Raw genomic sequence first — 25494 nt, forward strand, 5'->3', positions numbered from 1 at the left:
TCTTTTTTTTATGGCTGAGGCAAATTTGGCTTTGTAAACAATTCGAATACTTTGTGGCAGAGAAGTCACAGAGAACCTTGGGATGGGTACTCTTGTAGGTCAAGAAAAAACTCCTGTGATGGAATAACATCTGTTGATAGTGCTCTTGGATTCTTTAGCTATCCTTACTGGAAGATTCTATTGGTAAGTAGATGTGATTAAGCTCTAGTTCAGTGATTTTGGCTTTTTGTTTGTATTATGTGTGAAGTATACCAGATAGTCTATATTTCTGAATCTGGAATTAAAGCAAGGAAATTCTTAGATGTGACACAACTTACTCCTCTTTCACTTTCTGTGTCAAACCTGATCAAATGTTTGGAGAAGGAGTATCTCACTTTACAAATTCAGTTTTCATAAAGTGCTGTCTTCAAATGTAGTGTTGACTCTGCTTAGTTAAAAGCAGGTAATCGGTCTTACCGTTTCATGTGCCACTGAATTGTGAGAGTGCTTTCCTCTGTAATGTGGTAAATGGCCGTTTCTTACTGACTGAAGAATCACACTTTATTTAAGCCTCTCTGTAAGTCCAGTTCTTCCAGTATGACTCATTTTATGAGACTTATTTTTGGAAACTGTATGCTGAAGTGTTTTTGGTTTATGGTATTAGTTACCATATCAGTAGTTTATTTCACTCAATCCCTAGGGTGGTTTCAGTTGCAATGGAGGGAATACTCTGGATTCCATGGGAAGGATTGAGAGGCTGGGGTTTTCTAGGAGCTCCACTATTGACTTGTGTGCCATCAGTTATCTATTGCTACAATAATGCTTTGTAATAAACTACCAAACCTTAGTAACTTAAAAATCACAACCAGAGTTCTGCTTCCAACATGAAAGTGAGACATCTCTATAGACCAATTCCCTAGAAAATTGGTGAAAATTAATTTTAAAATAACCATTTGAAGTCTTTGGAGATGGTCCTAAGGGCATACTGCAAATGAAGAAATATTTATTCAACAAAATCTATTAAAACTTAGAGGTTGCAGCAAGAGTGTATGGTAACCGGACTGATGCCTACTCCATTCCACTCCCCTCCCAGCTCAGTGAAATGGAAACTCCCTTCAAGACCGGTGCAGCAAAGGACACAGGGCTCCTTCTCCCTCCAACTCCTAATCCAAAGGGCTATCTTTAAGGGATGGGCAGGACATCAACATTTCTCTTTCTGCCCCCAGCTACTTGTTGCTAAGACCAAATTCTGGGCAAGTCTGGCTGAGAGATGGGGGCTTGCTTCTTCCTCCCAACCCCACTCATGGGATGGAGGCTCTACCTTGGGTGTGGCATCATTGAGTATACTGGGACCTGATCACCCTTACAAGTACTGTCATCCACACGTGATCCGCACTGAGAGGCAAGGTAAGGAGAACTGAGGCTACTCGTCCTACATAAGGGTTCAGCTCCTAAATAAAGCAGGAGTGTCACTCAGAGAAAAATGTCCCATTGTCCCCACCCCTAGCTCCAGAGCCATGGCTCAGGGATTTGTGCCCTGGAGGAGAAGCAGGCCCTAAAATCGAGAACACTGAATCCCTTAGCAAGGGAGCTGACTTCATTTCCAACAGCCTATGGAGATGTTTGAACATTAGGGCACTCTCAAAAACAGTCGAAGTTATGATGAAAGGCCACTGGGAAGAGACTGGCAGATTAATTGGAGATATAGACAGAACTGTAGGCCAGCTGGTTTTCTGGAGAGTAGCTGAGAAAGAGATACCAGGGGGGAACCCTCCTGGGGACAGAACAGATCTTAATCACTGACCTAAGCAACTGATCCTTCAAGAGAGGCTGGGTTTGATTGGATCAGTCCGTGGAACAATTTAGGCCTCAGAGCATTTGTTAAAAGCAGTAGAACAATCCACTACTAATTAGTGGAGTTTAACAGTTGGGTGTGGTCAGAGAAAGACAAAGAGAGTGCTACCAAAACCAACGTCGTCTTGGATGACAGGGATACTACTCAGGTCTGCACCCCATGAGGAACAACATAAGAGGCTTCACAGTGTGAAGGGAGGCTGTAGACGCCACTAAAATAATCCAGCCAGTCACGAAACAATTCAACAGAGAAATAATAACAGGCACTTGGTGGTGGAACCAATACACAGAGTTGCTACAATATATTATCTAAAATTTCCAGTTTCCAGCAAAAAATTGTGGGACATGCAAAAAAACAGAAAAATATGACCCATACATGAGAATAAAGGCCCGCAACAGAAACTTGTGAGGTCAACCAGATGTGGGACTGAATGGAGATTTCGGAGTTACTATTATAAATATGTTCAAAGGACTAAAGGAAACCGCGATTAAAGAATATGATTAAAGGAAGATATGACAATACTACCTCAAATAGAAAATACCAGTAAAGCCAGAGAAATCATAAAAATCATAAAAAGGGACCCAATGGAAGTTCTGGGGTTGAAATTTACAGTAACTGAAATGACAAATTCATTAGAGGGCAGACTGGTAGATTTGAATCTCAGAAGAAAGAAACCATGAACTTGATAGAACATTTGAGATTTTTCAGTTTGAGGAGCAGAAAGAAAAATGAAGTTTTTCAGACTGAAAGCAAGCAACCCCAGGCAGTAATTAAAATCCATACTCTACCTCCCCAAAAAAAAAGTACTGGTTGAGGTAACTATGTAATTTTAAAAGACAATAGAAATGCATATTTATTTTCCTTTCTTCTTTTAACTGATTTTAAAATTAGTTGTATAATGTATTGTGCGTAAAAGATATAAAAATGTAATATATTTTCCAATAACAGCACAAAGGGGATGGGTGGAAGCAAAGCTGTATTAGGTTAAGAAAAGGACCAAATGGTACTAGAAAGGGCAGGAACAAATGAAGAGAACCATAGATGACAAATAAGAAGGTTAATATGACAAAATCTGTATAGATATATGTTTGCTCCTCTTCTCTCAGCTTTTTTAAGGACACAAAGACATGAAATAATTATGTCAATGTATTAGTGAGTCTATAGAATCTACAGTTTTAATATGTGTAATAATAATACCACAAAAAGAGGATGAGTTGACTTTGCCAATCATGGCTGGGCTTACATATTGAAGGCCTTACAAGGGACAACCAAGGTGACTTGGCTCAGCTCAGTATGGGCTCTCATCCTCTAGCAGGCTAGCTTAAGCTTGTCGACAAACAGAAGTAGCTGTTTTAAGTAAGAATGAAAGAATACAAAATTTCTTGAGGACCAGGCCCATTACTGGTCTACTATTACTTCCCCACTTTATTTCCCCAAGTAAATGGAAAGGCCGGTCCAGATTTTAGAAGTGGGGATATAGGCACCATGTCTTCATTGGAGAAGCTGCAAAGTCACATTTTTTTTTTTAATGGGATAATTGTGGCCACTTCTGCAAAGCCTACCATACAGTACGACAACCATTCATCCTGCTCTTGTTTGGTCTCTCAGAATCCTTTTCTGTTTTATCATTGGTTAATTAAAATACAGTTGACTCTTGATCAACATGGGTTTGAACTGTGCAAGTCCACTTAGACATGAATTTTTTTTCAATAAATACAGTACAGTACTGTAAATATTTTTTCTCTTATGATTCCCTTTAGCTTTTTCTTAACATAGTATGTAATACGTACACATCATGTGTTAATTGCTTATGTTATCAGGAAGGCTTTCAGTCAACAGTAGGCTGTTAGTAGGCAAATTTAGGAGGAATCAAAAGTTATGCATAGATTTTGTGCTGTGCAGGACGTCCGCACCCCCTAACCTCCATGTTGTCCAAGGGTCATCTGTGTATATATACAAAAATCATGTTCATCCACATACGGGAGATGGACCCAAGTTCCAAGAAGCCCATTAAAGTCCAGATTTATCGCTGTTTGTGGGTGGGTACAAGGTCATCTTAACCCCCATCCTTTTCTACGCTTGTGTTTGGTCACATTACTTTTATTTAAAATACTTCACGTACACCGCCAGTGTAGGAATTAGCCCATTCCCATCTTTCTGAAATGTTCATTCTCTCAACCTCTTTTCTACCTCATTCCCTAGTCTCGTGCCAGTTCTCCGCTTCATTGCCCCTCCTTTGGAGGATATTCCTTGATTCCTCCATCTAAGTTATATCCCCTCATTGTATCTGAAAGTAATTTATTTTTAATATACATTTTTAATGTACTGTGGTTCTCAATTGAGGATGCTTTTGCCCTGTAGGGGACAGTTGATAATGAATAGAGATACTTCTTTGTATCACGACTGTAGTGTGCTCTATCACCTAGTGGATAGAGGCCAAGGATATTGCTAAATATTGTGCTATACCAGGAACAGTCCTTGGGCCCCACAAGAAAGAATGGTCCAGTCAAAAATGTCAGTAGTGCAGAGGTTGATAATCTCTGCTTTAGATCACGTGTGACAACTTGGAATTACATATTTCCTTGGGTATCTGTCTTTCCCACGAGAGTGGAAGCTTCACAAGGACAAGATAGTATGTGTTTTGTTTAACATTGAATATCCAGCATCTCAGTGCTTGATACAAGGTAGCTGCACAATAAACATTAGTTACATGAAAGAAGAGCAGGCAGGAGGTAAGGATGGAAGGGAAAGACTTTATAATGAAAGTATATAAACATGACCGTGTAGAAGATGCTGTCAGGGTCCTACCCACATGGTCACAACACAAACCCATTGGATGCATATTTGCCTGACTTTGAAATGTTAGGACCTGCATTTCTTTGTGTGAGGGCTTTTATTAAGCTTTCAGAGCCCATTGCCCATGATAGCATGGCAGTCCAGAATGCTGGGGCAATATCTTCCCTTGGAAAGTGTATCTTTTAGTGTCCCCTTAAGTTCTCCAGTGATATTAAGCTGATCAGTAGTGGACATTTTGCTTGCTTCCTTCCCTTCCTTGTCTCAATTCCTCACTTCCCTATTAGTTTTCTGGGAATACCTACCATGGTAGGCTGAAAAACGGCCCCCCAGTTAACCAGATCTAAGTCTCTTGAGCCTGCAAATGTCACCTTCTATGCCAAAAGGGAATTCACATATAGGATTAAGAGAAGGATCTTGAGACGGATGATTCTGTACTATGTGATAGAATCTAGGTGCAAATACACATGTCCGTATAAGAGGGAAGCAGAGAGATTTGACACAGAAAATGGAAATTTGACCACTGAGGCAAGATGCTACACTGCAGGCTGTGATGATGAAGGGAGGGGGCAAAGCAAGAAATGCAAGCAATGTGGCTCTCAAACTGAAAAAGTCCAACAAACAGATTTTCCTCTACAGCCTCCAGAGGGAGCATGGCCCTGTGGGCAACTTGTTTTCAGCCCAGCGACACTGTTTGGACTTCTTACCTCCAGAGCTGTACAAGACGAAATATGTATTCTTTTAAGTCACCAACTCTGTAGCAATTCCTTAGCAACCATAGGAATCTGATACAGAATTTGGTACAAGGAAGTAGTTTACTGCTATAATGAGTATCTAAAAATGCGGAAGCAGGTTTGGAATTGGATAATGGCTATAGGCTGGCATAATTTTGAGAAGCATGATAGAAAATGCTAGATTACCTTGAACAGTTAGTAGAAATATGGATGTTAAAAGTGCTGCTGGTGAGAGCTTGAAAGGAAGTAAGGAGCACAGTAGAGAAAACCTACATTGTCTTAGAGAAGACCTAAGTCATCATAAATAACCTATTAATGGAAATACGAATGTCAAAGGTATTGCTCGTAAAGGTTTAGAAAGAAATTGGGAACATCATAGTGGAAACTGGAGAAGAGAGGATTCTTGTTATATAGTGGCAGAAATGTTGGCTGAATTTTGTCCTGCAATTACACGGAACTCATAAACAGTGAATTGAAGATTTAGTTGAGCAGATTTCTAAGAAAAGCGTTCGAAGGCCTGCCCTTCCTTCTTCTTGCTATTTAGAGTAAAATGCTAGAGGAAAGTAAATTGAGGGAACAGCTGTTCAGCAAAAAGGAACCAGGACTTGAAGATAGGCGCAATTCTCAGCCTATCCAGATTGCAAAAGACATTAAAATGAGAGGATTTGCTGTCAGGAAAGCCTCCTCTGGAGATACAAATCAAGCATGTAGCTAGACACATCTTTTCTCTGAGGCATCAGAAGATCAAAGTATTCAGTTCAACAGAGGGCTCTTTGAAGCAATATGGGGTGTGAATCATGGATAACTTAGCCATCTCAACAGAAGCAAGGAATTGAGATGGCATTTTCCTGGAGGGATCTGTAAGTGTCTCTTGTCTATGGGCACAAATTCCCATGACATACAGGGGGAACTACAAGATTTCTGAGTATGTGAAATCAGCAGAAACAATGCCATCTTTAACTGAGAGGATAGATGAAATGAAAGAAGGCCATGGAACTCCCAAGATTTGGCAAGAGGAAAAGAAGCTGATAAAACTACTCAGCTGCAAACATGTGTTCCATTCAAAATAAAGATGATTTTGAGGACAGAGCCGAGGGATGAAGGCAGAGCTATGGACGAAGGTAAAGTCATGGGATCAGAGGGAGGAGCCACGAGCTACGAAAGATTCTTCCCAGACCTTGAAACATACATAGGTTTGCCTACTTGATCCACATTCCTTGGATCAGAGACTCCTTTCTTCCTTCTATTTCTCTTTTGGATTGGAAATGTCTATAACTGTTATCAGCTGCAAATGAACCAAAAACAAAGCAGAAACACAAACTCAGTGGAGAGGAAAATTAAAATGAGAAAAGAATGGTGGGGTGCCTGGGTGGCTCACTCAGTTAAGCGTCTGTCTGACTTTGGCTCAGGTTGTGATTTCGGAGGTCCTGGGATCCAGCCTGGCATGAGGCTCTGCACTCAGCGGGGAGTCCGCTTCTCCCTCTCCCCCTCTGCTCATTCTCTCTCTGTTTGTCTTTCTCAAATAAATAAAATCTTTTTAAAAATGAGAAAAAATGAGAGGAAACATCTCTTGGTGCTTTGGCTTCACCGAGGACAGCCAAGAAGACATGACTGGGCTTAAACTAAGCCCAAGGTAAACTTCTCTCTCTGAACAATGTTTACCTGATTCTGATAGATGAATCCACTGAGCATCTCATTATGACTTCCAAAATGATCAAGAGAAATTTTTCAAACAGTGTAAAATGAAGACACTAATACAGGTATGAAATAAACATGTGTTAAAAGATTCTATTTAGGGACGCCTGGGTGGCTTAGTTGGTTAAGCGTCTGCCTTCAGCTCAGATCATGATCCCTGGGATCGAGTCCCACATCGGGCTCCTTGCTCAGTGGGGAGCCTGCTTCTGCCTCTGGCTGCTGCTCCCCCTGCTTGGGTGCTCTCTCTCTCTCTCTCTGTCTCTGTCTCTCTGGCAATTAAGAAAAGATTCTATCAAATCAGTGAGGGAATGGGAAGATGCTATATAACTGGTTCATAGAGAATCCAAGAATTAGATACAGGAATATTAAGAGTATTTAAATGAATGTGTAAATGGAGGCAAAACTGGTTTTATTACATCATGTGGCTGGGGGGAACAAGGTAATCTCTACTAGACAAGACATTTTACATATTTATCATTAACCTACAACTAACAAAGGGTTGTAAAAGACCTCAAAGACAATATAAGGCTAGAATCAGAGAATGTGGAGTCGTGTCCTAAGACAGGGAGAAGTCTTCCATTGAAATACATATTTATCTCTGTAATGTGTTAAAAATCAAGAGAAAATCACAGTTCTCTCAAAATCAGGGTCCAGTCATTAGGGTGACCAAGTTCCTGTCATAGACATTACTGGGCTGAGGCCTGATAAAGGCACAGTGGGTACCAGTGACATCCCAAAGGCTAGGATGTCACAAAGGCAACTCCCTGACCAATGAGGGGCCAGAGCACGGGGATATAGTGGGCAGGATTGACCCCTGGTGCCTTAAGAGGCCTAGTCCAGCTGAAGAATCAAGTAGAGCTGATTGGAGCCAAACCAAGCCAACATCATGTCAGGAAAGAAAAGCCATGAGAGCTCTTATCAGACTCAAGCCCATCTTATAACAGCCGAGCTCCAATTCCCTGTGAGCTACGTGGACCGCCTCCTGCAGGAGAATCAATACAACCATCGCCTGAGTTCATCCACAACTGATTTCCTCCTTACCATGTTCGACCACCTCACTGATTACATCCTGGACCTGGTAGGCACTGAGGCCAACAACAGCAACATGCCGACTGCCCCACAAGATGTGGAGAGAGCAATGGACAGCAGTGGAGAGCCCTACCACCGCTCGAAGGATACAGCCTTCACGCTGTTTGATGAGATGCCTGGATCCAGAAGAAATGGCTAAAGCCTGGGTCCCAGGACTTGTGGGAGTCCTCATAGCCTTAGTCCAAGCCAAGTCTCTTCTCATAGTTGAGGACGCCTGACTTCTGTCATCAGTAAATACTATTAAAGGATTTAAATCCAGTGCTGTGCTTCTAACTGGTCTCTGTTTCTGTCCTTCTGAGCGGGAGGTGTCTGAGACATCCAGGAGGAGATCTCCCATGGGGAGTGGAGGGTGGAAGGGGCGGTTGCTGTGGAAAGTTGGAGTTTCAGGGAGCAGTTTACTGGGGACAGTGTTTGCTAGGGGAGGGGGTGTGTAGCCCCGAGGGGAGTAGCTGGTTGTGGGGGAACGACTTCCTCACTGCCTCTGAGCAAGTCAAGGCCTGGGAGGCCAGGAGGTTGGCTGGGGGGTGGGGGGGTGGGGTTTCCCGGGCATGTTGAATTCCCAGAACGATGGCGGGGACTGGGATGGGGCTGAAGACCAAGACTGAGGTGCTGAAGGCTTTGTTCATGATAGGGGAACGTGTGGCAGTCAGGAGGAGATGGCAGTGGGGGTGGGTGGAGAGGGTGGCATAGCAGTTGACATGAGCTTAATGGGGCAGGGGCTTTACAGGAAGACTGAGGAGCGATGGGAAACCGTGAAGAGGTGTACAGAAATGGAACTATGCTCAGGTTGATTTCATTCATTCATACCCCCACCTCATTCCGACCGAAACAGGACTTGAGGTAGGGATTATTAGCTAGTGCTGTGACACTCTGTGGAGTATAGCCTTCTGTCTTCTCTTGTGGACACTGTAAATTAAGTGGTAATATATATAAAAACTACTCTCTGGCCTAAAACAGGCAATTCAAAGAGTTCTTAATAGCTGTGTGTCTCTCCCTCCTGGTAGACCAGATGCTTAGGTGTGCTTCCCCCAAGCGCCCCTGGGCCTGGCTCTCCCGTGATAGCTGGACGCCTGGGCCACTGGCTGTGAAACTGCAGCCTGCTGAACCCTGTGGAGAGACAGAAGAGTGCCACCCAGAGGAAGAAGCCAGAGGAAACCAGAGAGGCCTCAGCCTGGTTTCCCCTTCTGCTCCCCTCTGCCTGGTGACTCCCCCCTCTCTGCCTCCTTCCACCACCTATCAAAGTGTGGAGCTGCCTTTGCCGACTTCACAGGAGTGTCCTGACAATAATAGTGTCAGGGTTGTGTTTAGAGTTCATTGAAATATGTGTTGTATAAATCCAAGCAACTTTTCTTGCTCCATAATGCCATTCAGCGCAACATTTTCAGAAACCTCACTGTCAGGTTGTCCACCCCACAAAGTTGTGACTTGTTACGGAGAGCCAGGAAGCCCTCCTGGCCTTAGCCACGTTCATCGGTTACTTTTCTGTTCATCTGAGTAGCCAGCAGGCCTCTCCCCAGCAGCTGCAGGTGAGATTCTCCTTCACCTGATCGCAGGATGGCACCAGCATCGCCACCCCATCCCCGAAGTGGAGCGTCTTAGCATCCAGGGCATGGTTTCTCCTATTCCCGTGTCCTTCAGCCCACAGGGAGTGCCTGCCTCCAGGGTGGGTGATGCCAGGGAATCAATCATATGCTAAGATCTTGATATGTTGGTTAAATAGCTGATTCGTAGAAGCTGTTGATTTTGGCTTGTGGCAGGGGCTTGTTTTAGCACAAAATAGTCTCCCGGGTGCTTCACCAGAAGGCACAGCTAAGGAGGAATTCATTAAAGGCCAGAGACGTGAGAGTAGGTGCATAAATTATGTCGGCTTAGCAGACCTGTGTGGTCAGGTGGTCACCTCACAATCCGTGCAGTAGTCGACACTGATGGTCACTGTGACACCTATAGGGAGCCAGGCTTCCCCGGTAGCTCAGACTCTCCGACGTCCTAGGTGGAGTTTGGAGTTTGAGCTTTAATGACCTCATGTTGGCAAGCCCTCTGCCGTCACGAGGGCGTGGGAGACTCGGGCAGGGCAGTGCTGCCATCCCTTTAAGAACTGTGCTTCCGCCGTGCTTGTGGGTTTCCCAGGAAACATGGGGGCCGTGGTCAGCAGAGCATGGGTGTAAATGCAGTGCCCTGCCAAGTCCCCCTCGTAGACGGGCACAGGACTCCTGCACTCGGGAGGGAGGTGGGCAGAGACTGAGAATCACTGCCGTTGGGAAAGAACGAGCCACCCGAGTTTAGGCCCTTTGTGCGTTTCCAAACTGTGTGTGTGTGTGGGGGGGGGGCATGGTGAGGAACGATTAGCTCTAGCTTGGGCCCTGGAGAGAGAAGACCATGGATGACTAGTGCTCTGTTGGGAGTGGAAAACTAAAACTAGAGTGAGTGGGGATGGTCTCGGGAGGATGTGGCTGCCAAACCAGGTCTGTGATCAAAAGCAGTATGGGGACAGGCTGGGGTCAGACACAGGTCAGCACAGCAGAAAACATATTGTGTAAGAAGATATGAGCCCAAAAGTCGAGCCTGAGGGCAACCTGGAGGGTCGTGTGCACTTGAGGTTGGCATGAGCACAAGGCCTGGGCACTAGGCTGGCCTCTTACTGAGAACAACCTTTGGGAACAGAGGTGTTTGAAGTCCCAGGCTACCTTAGTCCCTGAATCTGACAGACCCTACAGGAAGTGGTCAGAGGGAGACCACCTAACTATTTAGAAAGGGCCTTTGGAGCCCCAGAATAGGATTCAAGACTGAAAGACTATAAGCATCAATAAATCATTTGCCTAAAGAACAAATTACAAAGTGGCTGCTGATAGGCATAATGGAGGCAGCAAATGGGATCATTAGGCCTACGATGATGTTTTTAAAGGAAAATTAATCAGCTGCCAGCATTTAAAATCAAGAACTTTTAACCTGAAAACCTCAATTACTGGCTTCTCTGGTGAAATCACAATGTCTGGGCATGCGTGTGTACGTCAGATGAAGATGACTGGCTGCTGTCCCATTAATACTGGGGCTCTCTGGTTTGCTGCAGTGCTCAGCCTTCCCTGCTCTATCTCATGTATGACCCACTTCACTCATTTACAGTACTCGCTTGGCTCTTAAAGTTCCTTGAGTTCATTATCCCCATCATAATGTAATTGTAAAACCACAGTTTTCTAAAAGATGGAATGCTCTCCTTCCATGAATTAGAACAGCACAATGCTCTTCAAACTTGTCTTTGCTATGGGGCCAGTATGTTCTCTTGTACAACTTCACTGTGAATTGACACATGGTCATGTTTTAGGACTACAGCAGTGTCTACATTTGACTCTACTCGAGTTCTGCAACATCTAAACTGGTATAAATTCTGTTCAGTAAGAAGACTCCACTCACTTAAATGTTATGGCAAAACCTGATTGCTCTAAAGGTCACTGAATGCTCACCATCTCCCAACCTGCTGTAGCTGATCGGTAACAAATAATTTCATAGCCTATATCAGCCCCCACATCACATTTGAATAGCACTGTCAGAGTGAGTTTTATTTTATTCTTTAAGGAGTATGGTTTCAAGTCTAGTAGGGAAAGGCAATGAATAGGACGTAAATTTGATGTTTCATTTAGTGTTTCTGCTTCAGCGTCCTTCATGAAAACAGATTGGTCTGTCACGTACTTAGCATTCTAGAATCACTGTGGGGAAAATATCTCTCAACTTCGTCTGTTTAAGCAAAATCTAAAGGAAACCAGTTTGCAGCAGGGAGGCAGGTTACATACTGTGGTTGTGGGATATTTGGCTTCTGCCACGTAGGATGAAAGCAATTGGCCAACTTGACTGTGGAGGAGAGAGTGTTCATAACCTATTGGGATAGAATAGTGACAGAAGTGGGAGGAAAGCTGGGTTCTGGTCTCCCGTAGGTGTGGTTTAATGGGGGGGGGGGCACATCAGCTTCCACAGCTGCCAAATGAGGAGGTTGGATGACATTGTTTCAAAGGTCTACTCAAGGCGTACAGTTACCAGTCTGGGCTTTTCCTAAGAAAAGTCCATACTGACAGTGGGGAAATAGGGCATAGAGGACAGGGATTCTTTCTTAGGGTCTCCATTTTACAGCCGAGGCCACTTTGACCCAGAGATGATACCTCTCCCAACGTCACATGGCAAGTGGGTAGAACAGCGACTATGACAGTCGTGTTCTGGTACCTGTTGTTGAGAATCCTCTGCTACTGTGTCCTGAGAAATGACCCTGAACTGAAGATAGAAAGTGTTTAATGTTCTCCTCTGAGCTAAAGAAGCTCATCTCTCCAATACAGGGATGTTAGGGTCTCTTGGACTTCTAGGAAAGCACAGGCAACAACTCATTCTCAAGAACTTTGACTTCTGTTTTATTTGGGAAAGGCCAGACAGGTTAGGATCAGAGGACTGATTTTCTGGCACAGGTCTTTGAACTTTGCAAATCTCGGTCTTGTTCCACGGGACACTGTGATAGCTGTGTCACGAACCCATCTCCTTCTCAAACAAGGTGTTCTCGAAATTCTCACTCTGTCCACTGACAGGGTCTTAGAAGTGGTTATGTGATGACATCAGAAGCCTGTGCTTAAAAGTTTATTCTTGAAGGGTCTTGAAGTTACTGTCTTTTTTTTATGGGGTTCTGAGACCATCCTTATTTGTTGAAAACAGTCTCTGGGTTGTTGATGATTATAGCGCCTTCAGAGAAGCATCACTGTAAAGCAGATAACAAACTGGAGGAGACAGATACTTACGGCTGAGATCAACTTATGGATAATTTTTGTAAGTAAAAATTTTGTGTGAGGGAATAACAATAGTGCAGCTACAGGTGAAATTACTTTTTTTTTATGTCTTGTGTAAAAGAAGACGACAAGGCAGGAAAAGATTTTTTGACCCAGTGTCTATAAAGTGTAATGATGTGACCCCTTTTCAAAAAAGTATGGAATAGGTCTTAGACTTAAGGATTTTAGTAAAATCCCATCGGTGTATTAGAGTTGTGCAGAAAACAACTGAACCAAAGGTATATATATATATCCTATATGTATATATGTATGTGTGTATGTGTGTGTATGATTGGTTCATGGAGTCATCTAGTCTGACAAGTCCTAATTGTGTAAGGTAGGTCAACAGGCTAGAAAGTCTAGCCAGATTTCTATGTTACAGTATGGCCAAATTCTTCTCCAAGAAACCTCAGTTTTTGCTCTTTAGAGTTTCAGCTGATTGTATGATGGTAATTTCCTTTTCTTATAGTCAGCTGATTGTAGATGTTAATCTCATCTGAAAAGTATCTGCACAGCAACATCTAGACTTGCATTTGGTCAAACGACTGGGCACCGTGGCCTAGCAAAGCTGACACATAAAATTTAACCATTACTATAGGTAGGTTTGACGTGTATCCTTTGTCAAAAAGCACTGGCCTAGAAGATGCTGGATTGAAATTTTATAAGGAAGGTTGCAACCAAATATTTCAAAGTAATAACTGAAATGATGGCTGATGACACTATAGTTTCATTGCCTAAATCACCAGCAGGACTCTGATAATTAGAAGCATCTCATGGACAGTAAAGCCATTGACAAGTCTCTAGAAACTTCCCATACAGTATAGAACATTTGAAACACTTATATTAATATTTTCTGTATTAATATTCAACCTAGGGAAGTCTGAGCACGTCCTTTGATTTGGGCATTTTCTGTGTGACTCATCAGTAGTGATATGTCCAATAAATCTAATTATTTCTAGCACTTCTCTTTTTTATAATGTGAAAAAATAAATCTTTGATTTTTCAGGGGCCCTGTGAGAAATTAGTTTAAAACCAAAGACAGTTTTAAGTGCAAAAGATACTGCGAAGTATTATTTTATTTCAATTTTCATTTAAGATTGTATTTTGGGAATGCTAAAATCAAACGTCACGTGGACATTTGCACGCTTAAGGTAGAATCATGAGGGCCTGAGAACATGAATGGTTGTAGCTTGGCTTTCTACTAATTCAGTGGCAAGACAATACTTAATATAGAAGAGTCCTTAACACTTTAGAAATGCAGAACTATTGTTTCTTTTATTTTAAAGAGAATCATCAAAGGCGTGTTGAAGTCAAAATAAAGGTATATTCTGGCGAAATACGGAATCTCTGCCACTTGGGCAGATTATATATAAAGTAACATGGTAGGGTAAACTATGGCTTTCTAAAATACTCAGGTCCTATTCCCCGGAACCCGGGAATGTTACTCTCTATCTTGCAAATGAGACTTTGTAGATGTAAATTAAAGATAGTGAGGTGGGAAGATTATCCTGGATAATTGTGGTTGGCCCTAGAAATCAAAGTGCCCTTTTAAGAAGAAAGCAGATGGAAATTTGAATATAAAAGCAAAAGGCAATGTGACAACTGAAGCAAGATACAACACTATTGGCTTTGAAGATAGATGAAGCCATGAGTCAAGGAATTCAAATAATTCAGCTCTAGAAGCTGGAGAAGGCAAGGAAATGGATTCTACCCTAGAGATTTTAGAGGTTACAGAACCCTGTCCACACCTCGATTTTAGCCTGGTGAAACTGATTTCAATTTATGACCTAAAAGAGAACAAATGTGCATTGTTTTAAGCCACCAAGTTTGTGGCAATGTGTTACAGCAGCCATAGGAAGCTAATACATGTGAAGAGTAATCTTGTATAACCTCTTATCAAGTGCTGACAAACACTCCAGGAAAACTTGGCCTTTTTCACAGAGAACAAACTAAACTCTGATGGCTTCAATGTAACTTTTGATTCTGAAGGACCCAGAAGCTCTTTCTGAAAATCTTGTAAACAAACCTGTCAGAACTGAACCAGATTTGGAACAAAATTAAAATACAACAGAAACACAAAGTTAGGGAAGAAAATTACAATTATGAAAAATTTAAATTAGAAAAACAAAATCAACAAAGTACTATCTGTACTTTGGATTCACGTAGAAGAAATAAGACGCTTCTGGGTATCAACTGAGAATGAGGTACACTTCTGGGTCTATGAATTTTTACCTGTCTCTCACAGGTGAACCCACTGGGCATATCAGTGTGACCTTCAAAACAGAAGATATTTTTGAGAGAGAGCAAGCAAGCATGCGTGTGGGGTTGGGAAGACCTGAGGGAGAGAAACTTAAGCAGGCTTCACAGAGCCTGACACAGGGCTTGATCTCACAACCCTGAGATCATGAACTGAGCTGAAATCAAGAGTTGGATGCTTAACTGACTGAGCCAACCAGGTGTCCCCAGAAGATACATTCAAACAGAGTAAAATCATGACCCTTATACAGATATGAAATGAAAATGTTAAAAGTTTGTTTTAACTCATGAGGAATTGGCAGATATTGTAACCAATTCAAAAGAGAATCCAAAGAACATAGAAATATTGATAATATTTAAATGTATAAATGGGGGAAAAACTGGTTTTATTTTGGATGCTACTGGACAGCATTCGGTATGTCTGTTGGTGACCAGCAGTTTACAAAGGGCTGTAAAAGAGCTCAAAGACAATGCAAGGCTGGAATCCGATAACCAGGAGTGGAGTGCCCTAACGACAGGGCCGTGTTTACCTTGAAACATTCATTTCCTGTTTTATGCTACGCTATTAAAGTCACATAGAAAACGTTCCCTCATACACAGGGTCCCATCAGCAGGGAGACTAGGTTTCTGTCATAGACGTTTCTAGGCCAGTCCTGATCAGGGCCCAGTGTCATCGGTGACATCACAATGTCGGAGTTGTCATAAAGGCAGCGCCCGGACCAGTGCGGGGCACAGTGGGCAGGAGGGAGCTCTGGCGTCTCGACAGACCCAGGCCGCTGGGACCGTCAGGGTGGGCTGATCAGGGGCCAAACCCAGCTCCCATCATGTCTGGGAGGAGAAGCCACTGGCACTCTCACCGACATAAGAGGCATGGTCTGTCCCGCTCCATGAGAGCCGAGCTCCAGTTCCCAGTTAGCCGCGTGGACCGCCTCCTGCGGGAGGGTCTCTATGCCCAGCGCCTGAGCTCATCGACACCCATCTTCCTCGCTGGCATTCTCGAGTACCTGACGGCCAACATCCTGGAGCTGGCGGGCCAGGAGGCCCGCAACCACCACAAGATGCGCATCACCCCGGAGCACGTGCAGAGGGCCCTGGTGAACAACCAGCACCTGAGCCACCTCTTTGGAGACAACACCTCGCCGCCGGCCGAAGGGGCGCCCCAGCCCGGGAAGTGCTGAGGCCCGGGGACCAGAGCCCACAGCCTCCTCTAGGCCCCAGCACAGATGAGGGAGGCCTGCTCTTTTGGCAGCGCAAGCCATTAAAGGATTTAAATCCGGTGCCGTGCTTCCGACGGGTGTCTCTTTCTGTCCTTCTGAGCGGGAGGTGTCTGAGACATCCAGGAGGAGATCTCCCATGGGGAGTGGAGGGTGGAAGGGGCGGTTGCTGTGGAAAGTTGGAGTTTCAGGGAGCAGTTTACTGGGGACAGTGTTTGCTAGGGGAGGGGGTGTGTAGCCCCGAGGGGAGTAGCTGGTTGTGGAGGAACGACTTCCTCACTGCCTCTGAGCAAGTCAAGGCCTGGGAGGCCAGGAGGTTGGCTGGGGGGTGGGGGGGTGGGGTTTCCCGGGCATGTTGAATTCCCAGAACGATGGCGGGGACTGGGATGGGGCTGAAGACCAAGACTGAGGTGCTGAAGGCTTTGTTCATGATAGGGGAACGTGTGGCAGTCAGGAGGAGATGGCAGTGGGGGTGGGTGGAGAGGGTGGCATAGCAGTTGACATGAGCTTAATGGGGCAGGGGCTTTACAGGAAGACTGAGGAGCGATGGGAAACCGTGAAGAGGTGTACAGAAATGGAACTATGCTCAGGTTGATTTCATTCATTCATACCCCCACCTCATTCCGACCGAAACAGGACTTGAGGTAGGGATTATTAGCTAGTGCTGTGACACTCTGTGGAGTATAGCCTTCTGTCCTCTCTTGTGGGCACTGGTAAATAGTAATATCAAAGATATTATCTGGCCTAAGACATGCAATTCTACAAGTTTTTAATAGTTATTAATAGATGTATGTATGTATTTTGAGAGGAAGGGGAGGGAGGGGCAAAGGGAGAGGGCAAGAGAGAATCTTAAGCAGGTTCCACACCCAGTGCAGAGCCTGACTCGGGGCTCAATCTCACAACACTGAGATCGTGACCTGAGTCAAAATCAAGAGTCAGATGCTTAAACGACTGAGCCACCCAGGCGCCCCTTAACAGATTTATTTATGAATGTACTCCATTATAAACACATTTTTAGTCTCATTCTCAGATGAAACACCAAATCTGTCTATGGTCATATATTTGATGGAGCGACCTAGAGTTATCCATGGCCGAATGCATGTTTGGAGAGCTATAAGTATGTTCTGTGTAAGTTCTGTCCCAAGTGGTGGACTCAAGTACATAGATTCTTAGAAACACTCTTGTGCTGTTGTAGGTTAAAAATAGTTGTCACATCAAGTGTTCTGGCAGTCTGTCCCCTTCCTGTGATGATTAACATTTAACATTTTCTCCTGTTCATCATGTGCTCAAGGGCCCCCCCTCTGTCGCCCCCTGGCCCATCATAGAGGGCTGCTCAGAGGTTGCCCAGGCGACTTCAATAATGGGATCAGAGAAACTGGGTTGGCTATCCCAGTTCACCACTTTCTGGCCATGTGATCTTGGACAGTCCTCTCTCCAATCTTTGATTTTCACAAAGATGGAGTGACTGTGTGGCTGTGACCTGCTGCAGAACACAGTGCCTGGCACAGAGTGCGTCCTTCGTGAGCAGCTGCGTGTCTCTCCCTCCCGGTAGACCAGATGCTTAGGTGTGCTTCCCCACGCGCCCCTGGGCCTGGCTCTTCCATGATGGCTGGACGCCTGGGCCATTGGCTGCGAAACTGCAGCCTGCTGAACCCTGTGGAGAGACAGAAGAGTGCCACCCAGAGGAAGAAGCCAGAGGAAACCAGACAGGCCTCAGCCTGGTTTCCCCTCTGCTCCCCTCTGCCTGGTGACTCCCCCTCCCTCTGCCTCCTTCCATGTGTGTCTAAGCAGAAAGACCCAACTTGGCTTTTCACTAATTCACAGAAGTATCCTGAGAATAATAGTATGGAGGCTGTATTTAGAGCTTGTTGGAATACGTGTTTGTATAAATCCAAGAAACCTTTCTTGACACATACTGCCCCTTCAAATATTTACAGAAACATTGTCAAGATGTCCACCCCACAAATTTTCAGAATTCATTACTGTCTCTTTTAGTAATACAGTGATAGTCATCTGAGGGAGACTCAAGGAGCTACCACAGGCAGCCGTGGCGCCTCTAGCAGCTTTTCTCTCTGCCAGCATCCTCTCCTCTTTGGCCAGGTACTTCCTGGCATTATACTGGACACTCAGGTTGTGACAGTGGTCCTGGTAGGCCTTGGCCACCTGTGTGAACTCCTCTAGCTCCTTGGTAATTTGTTATAGAGAGCCATGAAGCCCTCCTAGCCTTAGCCAAGTTCAGTTCTTACTCTCCTCTTCATGTGAGTTGGCAAGCAGCCCTCTCCCCAGCAACTGGAGGTGGAGATTCACCAGGTTCTGGTCTCCTCTAAGTGTCATTTACTTGGGGGCACATCATCTTCCATGGCCATAAAATTCGGAGGTTGGACTAAATTACTTTAAAGGTCTGCTTGAGGTATATGTACAGTTACCAGTCTATGAGCTTTTCCTAAGAAAAACTCTGTACTAACAGTAAGTGGGGCACAGAAGACGGAGTTTTTCTAGGATCTCCATTTCGTATTGTTCTAGGGTCTCCATTTCATATTGGAGGCCAGTTTGGCGCCAAGATGGTAATCGGCTCTTCCAACATCACAGTGAGAAGGAGAGCTTATCTCTCCTACCTGTTGAGGTTCTTTCCTCTCCGATATCCTGAGAAACAGGCCTTTAGGCAGAAAGTGTTTCATGTTCTCCTCTGGGAAAAAGAAGCTAAACTCTTCAGTGCTGATCTTAGTGTCTCTTGGAGCTAGGAAAGCACTATCAACAACTCCGTTGTGTTTTACTTGGGAAATCTGATAGGTTAGGATAAAGGGATTGGTTTCATACTTTGATTTTATCTTTGTACTTTGCAAACGTAGATCTTGTTCCGCTGTATCTTACGTGGACCAGTGTCATGAACACTTCTGCTTCTCAGTTAACTTGTTCTCAGAATTCGGTGTCTATCCACTGTGGTCTTACAGGTGGTTATGTGATGATGATAGAAGCCTGTACTCAAGAGCCTCTTCTTGGAAATACCTGTCCTCTTCCTGGGGACTCTCAGACAGTCCTTCTTTGTTGAAAACAAGATCCCTGTCGCATAGCTGATTGCATGGTCTTGGGGCAACCATCAGAGTTAAACAAAAAACTACCCAGAGGAGACAGACATTTATGACTGTGGTTAACTTATTACTGGTATTTTCTTAAGTGAAAACTTTTGTGGGAGGGCATAAGAATAATGCAAATGAAGGTGAAATTACTTTTTTTCTGTGATATGCAAAAGAAGATAATAAAGCCCATTAAAAAAATGAGTTTTGGACAAAAGGTCTACTAACCTAATTATTAAGACTATTTTGTAAAAAGTCTGGAGCGGGTTCTGAACATCTGTATTTTAATTACAATCTCTAGGGATAAGTTTTATATACATCCTCAGTTTGAAAGCACTGGCCTAGAAGATGCTGGTTGCAAATTAAATTAGTAAGATTTCAATCAAACATTTAAAAATAACTGAAATTACACTGATATCACTGTCATGTTGTTACCTTAATATCATCAGGGAAAGTACCACCAGGACTCCAGTAAGTAGAATCAATGGACAGTGAGAGTACTGACAAATTTCTAGGAACTTCCTATATATGCTACAATTTCTAAAACATTTATGTTAATGTTATCCCTATTCAAATTTAACCTAGAGAAAGTTGATCACCTCTTTTGAGAATTTTTTCCCATGCAACTCATAAACAGTATATCAAATAAACCTCATAATTCTACCACCTCTCTTTTTAAGGTGACAGAATTTTGTGACTTTCAGGGCCTTGTGGGAAATCTCAAAGAGAGTTTTAAGTGCAAAATATCCTTTGAAGTATTATTTTATTTCATTTTTCATTTAGGATTCATTTTGGAGGAGGAAAAAATAAAATTGCCAGGACATTTGTGCATTTAAGATGGGTTTATGGAAGTTTCAGAACGTGAATGGTTGTAGCTCGGCTACCTGTTACTTAAAGTGGTAGTGTAATAACCATTCAAAAGTTACGTAACTTCTATTATTTCTTTTAATTTAAAGAGAATAATCAGGGTCATGATGAAGTCAGAGCAAATGGTAGAAAGTTTTTCTTTTGAAGTATAAAATCTCTGCTTTTTTTAAAAGGCAGATTATAAAGAAGATAGTTCAGAGAAACTGATTTTGAACTTCTGACTTCCAGAACTGTAAGCAAATAAATGTATGTGTTTTCAAAGGCACAAAGGTTTTAGTAATTTTTTGGAGCAGTCATAGGAAACTCATACAGCTAAGGAGTCACCCTTTGCAATCTCTTAGTAAGAGCACACCCATACTCTCAACAAAACTCAGTTGTTCTTACTGAAAGCAAATGAAATTCTCTGATTAAGTTAACATCCAATATAATATTTGATATTAAAGTAACCACAATCGCTTTTTGAAAATCTTATAAACTTGTGAAAATTGAGTCCAGTTTGGAAAAATGTAGCACAAATTGTGTTCCTTTTCAAGTTCTCTCTTTGCGACCTTTCTGCAGCTTTCTGTCAATGCTCACTTTTGTATTTCAGCATCTTCATTCCGATTCCAGAACAGAAAGCCATTTTACTTTAGAACAGCAATACACGATGAGCTATAATGTATCCAAAATAAAACAGACTGAGATCGGAGATCAGAAAATTAAAACTAGAGAAACAGAGTCAACATCATTGCATTAGTGCTTTGGATTCACCTGAACCACCAAGAGAAGACATGCCCAGGCTTGAACTCTGCATGAGGCACACTTCTCTGGTAATGAAATTTACCTAGCTCTGGTAGGTTAATATATTGGGAACTTCTGTTTGACCTCTAAGATGATTAGAAGGTAATTTTCAGGACAAGATAAAATCATGACATTTATACAGATACAAAATGATCATGTTAAAAGGTTTCTGTTACCTCATGAGAGAACCAGCAGATGCTATACCCACCAACAAAGAAATACAAAGAACAGACACAAGAATACTGTTCTGTAATATTGCCCAGAGTTTAGAGCCAAATGCCCTAGGATGGAAGGTCTGTCCCAAAGTGTTGAGCCACAGGCCAAGGGCATAGCTTCAAACCATAGAGGACTATTTTCAGGCCTTGAAACCTAATGGATCTTGCTGGTTGGATTGAGAGTAAATAACCTGTTTTCTAATTTCACAAGTTTGGAAATGGAGAGGAACTTTGCCCCAAGATAGATTGTTCCAGAATCTCATTCACACCTGATTTAGGTAATGAGATTTTAGACTTTGAGTTGATACTCTACTGGGTTGAGACTTTTGGGGTTGATGGGATATTTTGAATGTGGGATGGATATGAATCTCTAGGGGCCAGAGGGTAGACTCTTGTAGTCTGGATATCCAGGTTTTAATCCATAAACTCGTGAATGTTACCTTATATGACAAAAGAACTTTTACAAATATGATTAAGTGAGGATTTTGAGATGGGGAGAATATCTTGGAATATATGGATGGGTCCTAAATGCAATCACAAGTCCCCTTAAGAGGAAGCTAGAGGGAGATTCAGTACAGAAGAAGCAGCCATGGTGACCATTGAAGCAAGATGCTAGGCTTTTGACTTTGAAGATGATGGAAGGGGCCACAGACAAGGAATACATTCTCAGGTGTTGGAAAAGGCAAATAAATTCTCCCCTAGAGCCTGTGGCCTTGTCAACACCCAGAATTTAGCCCAGTGAAAGTGATTTCAAACTTCTGACCTCCAGAACTCTAAGATAATAAATGTGTGTTGCTTTAGGCCACCAAGATTGTGGTAATTTGTTACAGAAGCCAAAGGAAACTAATAGACCTCCCAAATAAGCTATATCCACTCAAATCAGCACCTGCTTCTAAAGGACCCAAACTAAGACACTAGGTGAAGATAAACGATACAGCAGCTAGCTAATTTATCCATCTCCACTGAAGTTGTGCCCTCACTACCTACCTTTCACATGATTCATATGATTATGTTTTGAGATGGGTTAAAATTGCACAAGACTTGTAAGATTGAACAGCAAACAGGTTTTTCATAACACTTAAATTTGGTAAAAAATGAATCCCTTGGGAGACTTTCACTCTCTGCTGGAGTAATTGGTACTGGACTAGCCCTTCTGCCATAAATGACCATAAAACTGGACAAAATATACGAGCTGACTGTTTTGGGAGCATTGTACAACAGACAGCACAGTGCTGTAATTCCAGACAGAAAGAAAACCCACAAGGTAGCTCAACCATCCCTCCAGTTCTCTGCCTGGGGAAGACTTCCCACTGGCATATTTTGCTGGATTTCAGGCAGAACAACAGTGAAGTTGCTGGCCTGAGAAAGCAGGAATTTGAAGAATTCAATCAATCAATTTGAATACAGTCGATTTGAAGAAGCTGGAATTTTCAAGACAAAGCATCACAGAAGAAAGAGCTATATAAAGGAAGGCCTTCAAAAGTCCATTTGGAGGTTTTCGAAGAGGTTTTGGCTGAGAACTGGGCTGCATGTTCACAGGGCTGGACTACCTAAGACGGGCCAGAGGGTACAGATTTGAGAAAGGACAGAGATATTACCAGTTGACCCATGCTGGGCAATGTTGGAGCTCCAAGCAATAAGAGTGAAGAGAACTTGATAATACCTCACTAGTATCCTGGGCATCTAGCTGAGACACCAGAAGCCTTAGTAGTAAAGACCATGCCCTAAAGTAAAACCTGTAATAAATCCACCCTTAACAATTACAAAGCCCTACAATTATAAGATATGGAGAGGAGATAGAATTTGGAGTCTGATACCTTAAAATTAATCAGGCTTGGGGAAGACCTTATGTTTTCTACATATCTACCTTAACAAAGCATAAAATCAAACCTACTGAACTGCCTACTAGAACAAAAATCAGTACTCTTCAGAGGAAGATAGCAAAACCCAGAATCCCCAAACATATCCACACTGTCCAGTGTACAATAAAAATTATTCACCATGCAAAGAAACAGGAAATGACCTATAGTCAAGAAAAAAAGAAGCCAAGATGCCCAGTTGTTGGACTTCTTAAACAATGACTTTAAAGCAGTTATTCTGTGGTCAAAGAACTAAAGGAGAATATGTTGAAAGAATAAAAGGAAATACGGTCTTAATGAGCAAACAGGGAGGGAATTTCAGCAGGTAAATGGAAAGTATAAATAACCAAATAAAAGCTTTAGGACCTGACTGGGAATTGGAATGGTTCACTTTTCCATACACCTCCCAGGTTTTAGACCCCAGAGACAACTATGTCAGCTTCTGCACATCTGCCTGGTGTTTTTCTCACTTGCGTATTAAAGTGCTTTTTAAATGCAAAAAAATGCCTTTAGAACCTAAAATTATAATAACCAAAATAAAAACACACTAGCTGGGCTCAACATCAGCTTGGAGGTGGCTGAAGAAAGAGAGTCAGTAGTGAACTTGAAGACAGATCAATAGGAGTTACCCAATCAGAAAAACAAAACAAAAAAAACCACAGAACAAGATAGATATCTTTGAGAGTTTTATTTATGGTGCTGTATTGGCTTCTCCTGTATGACTCTTTGAACATAAGGAAATAATAACTCTCTTGGTACTTAAAGTTAGACGCATCTTCTACTCAATTCCCTGGACTAAAAAGAGGCCTGTTATGATCGTATAAATGAATAATCAAGTTGGGAAAATAATCTTCCAGAATTTTTACTGACTCCAACTTAAGATGCAGTAGGTAAAAGCATTAAGAAAATTTCACTCGGGGGGATTGGGATAGGCCGGTGATGGGTATTAAGGAGGGTACATATTGCATGGTGCACTGGGTGTTATATGCAAATAAAGAATCATGGAGCATTGCATCAAAAACTGGGGATGTACTGTATGGTGACTAATATAACAAAATAAAAATTATTTAAAAAAAAAGGAAAATTTCACTCGTTATCCACTGTTCAGCTGAGCAGCCACATCCTATTATGGTTATCTTTTAAAAATCGTACATACAAAAAAATGAAAATAAAAATCCTACGTACACAGTGCGGTGGCACAGTGAGACACACGGACTGTGGTGCTGGAGTGCCTGGATTTAACTTCTGGCTCTACCATTTCCTGTTTGGGTAACTGTGGGCAAAATACCTAGTTTTTCCATCTCTAATACGGGGACAGTACTAGTTCCTACTTAGTAAGTTTCGGAACTTATGGGAAACGATTGATGTAAAGCACTTGGCATTGCACCTGGGACTTACTTGTTAGTTGTTATCATTAAGTATATGTTTTTCTCAGATCCTTTGAGAATAGAATTCTCAAAAGGAACAGAATATTGAAAGAATGAATCACATTTAAAACATTAGTTTTAAAAGTATCTCTTTCAAAAATCTTCCTAAATGTGCTTGAGAGGATGAAGCAGCTCTTACCTTTCCCCTGCTGATCAACAGAAACATTCCTTTCTGAAAGTGGAGATACTGCCTGCTTCTTGAAATAGCTGTCCACCACAGATATTACTCTGTGCGCCTGGGTGTGTTCGGTGTGTAAATAGATTGTGGGAACACGGGAGGCTGGTTTTTCAAGTTCCTGCTCCTAGCACTCCCTGCGGGTCAAGTAGACCAGCGTTCTACAGGTGGTGTGTCTGAAAGAAAAGTGAGTCTACACAATGTTCTAGCCGTCAGATTGAGGTAAGAATAATGTGTTTAGGGTCTTCAGCGTGACATCTCCTTTCTTGATTTTTGTATTTTTTTGTGTTAGGGGGTTGGGATTTGCTTGTCAGGAAATGAATGACTCCTTCCGCCGTTTGATATGAGATTTTACAATGAGAGGAAGGAGAGAGGAATATATACAGAAGGGACATTTTGGCTGTTGGGCTGCTATGTAAATTTGATGGCTTGAGGAGGGAAATCTAAATATCTTCTTGTTATTAGCACTTAATTTAATCTACAAGTTGAAACACTTCACCCGATCCTACTGAAAAAAATGAGTGTCTCCAATGAGCAAATATATATCCTCGTGACATAAAGAAATCAGGTTCGTAGCAAAAGTACTGTCATTTTGCCAAAAACCTCTCACACCTCTCTATATGACATAGCAGTCCTTTTGTTCGGAGTTTCTTTCATTTGTTAGAAAACTCACATGTTTTATTTAG

At 42.6% G+C, this 25494-nt stretch overlaps 2 protein-coding genes across 2 annotated transcripts; both read left to right on the plus strand.

The window, feature by feature from the left end:
- Nucleotides 1-7942: 7942 nt before the first annotated feature.
- LOC113265818 (huntingtin-interacting protein M) lies at nucleotides 7943-8284 on the plus strand. The gene has a single exon (XM_026513259.1). The coding sequence runs from the start codon at nucleotides 7943-7945 to the stop codon at nucleotides 8282-8284; it is 342 nt and encodes a 113-aa protein (XP_026369044.1).
- A 7737-nt stretch (nucleotides 8285-16021) lies between these two features.
- Nucleotides 16022-16375, plus strand: LOC125281248 (histone H2A-Bbd type 1). The gene has a single exon (XM_048213786.1). The coding sequence runs from the start codon at nucleotides 16022-16024 to the stop codon at nucleotides 16373-16375; it is 354 nt and encodes a 117-aa protein (XP_048069743.1).
- Nucleotides 16376-25494: the final 9119 nt, after the last annotated feature.

Source organism: Ursus arctos, chromosome X (assembly GCF_023065955.2).
Source record: "Ursus arctos isolate Adak ecotype North America chromosome X, UrsArc2.0, whole genome shotgun sequence".
In the NCBI taxonomy this organism is placed as follows: domain Eukaryota; kingdom Metazoa; phylum Chordata; class Mammalia; order Carnivora; family Ursidae; genus Ursus; species Ursus arctos.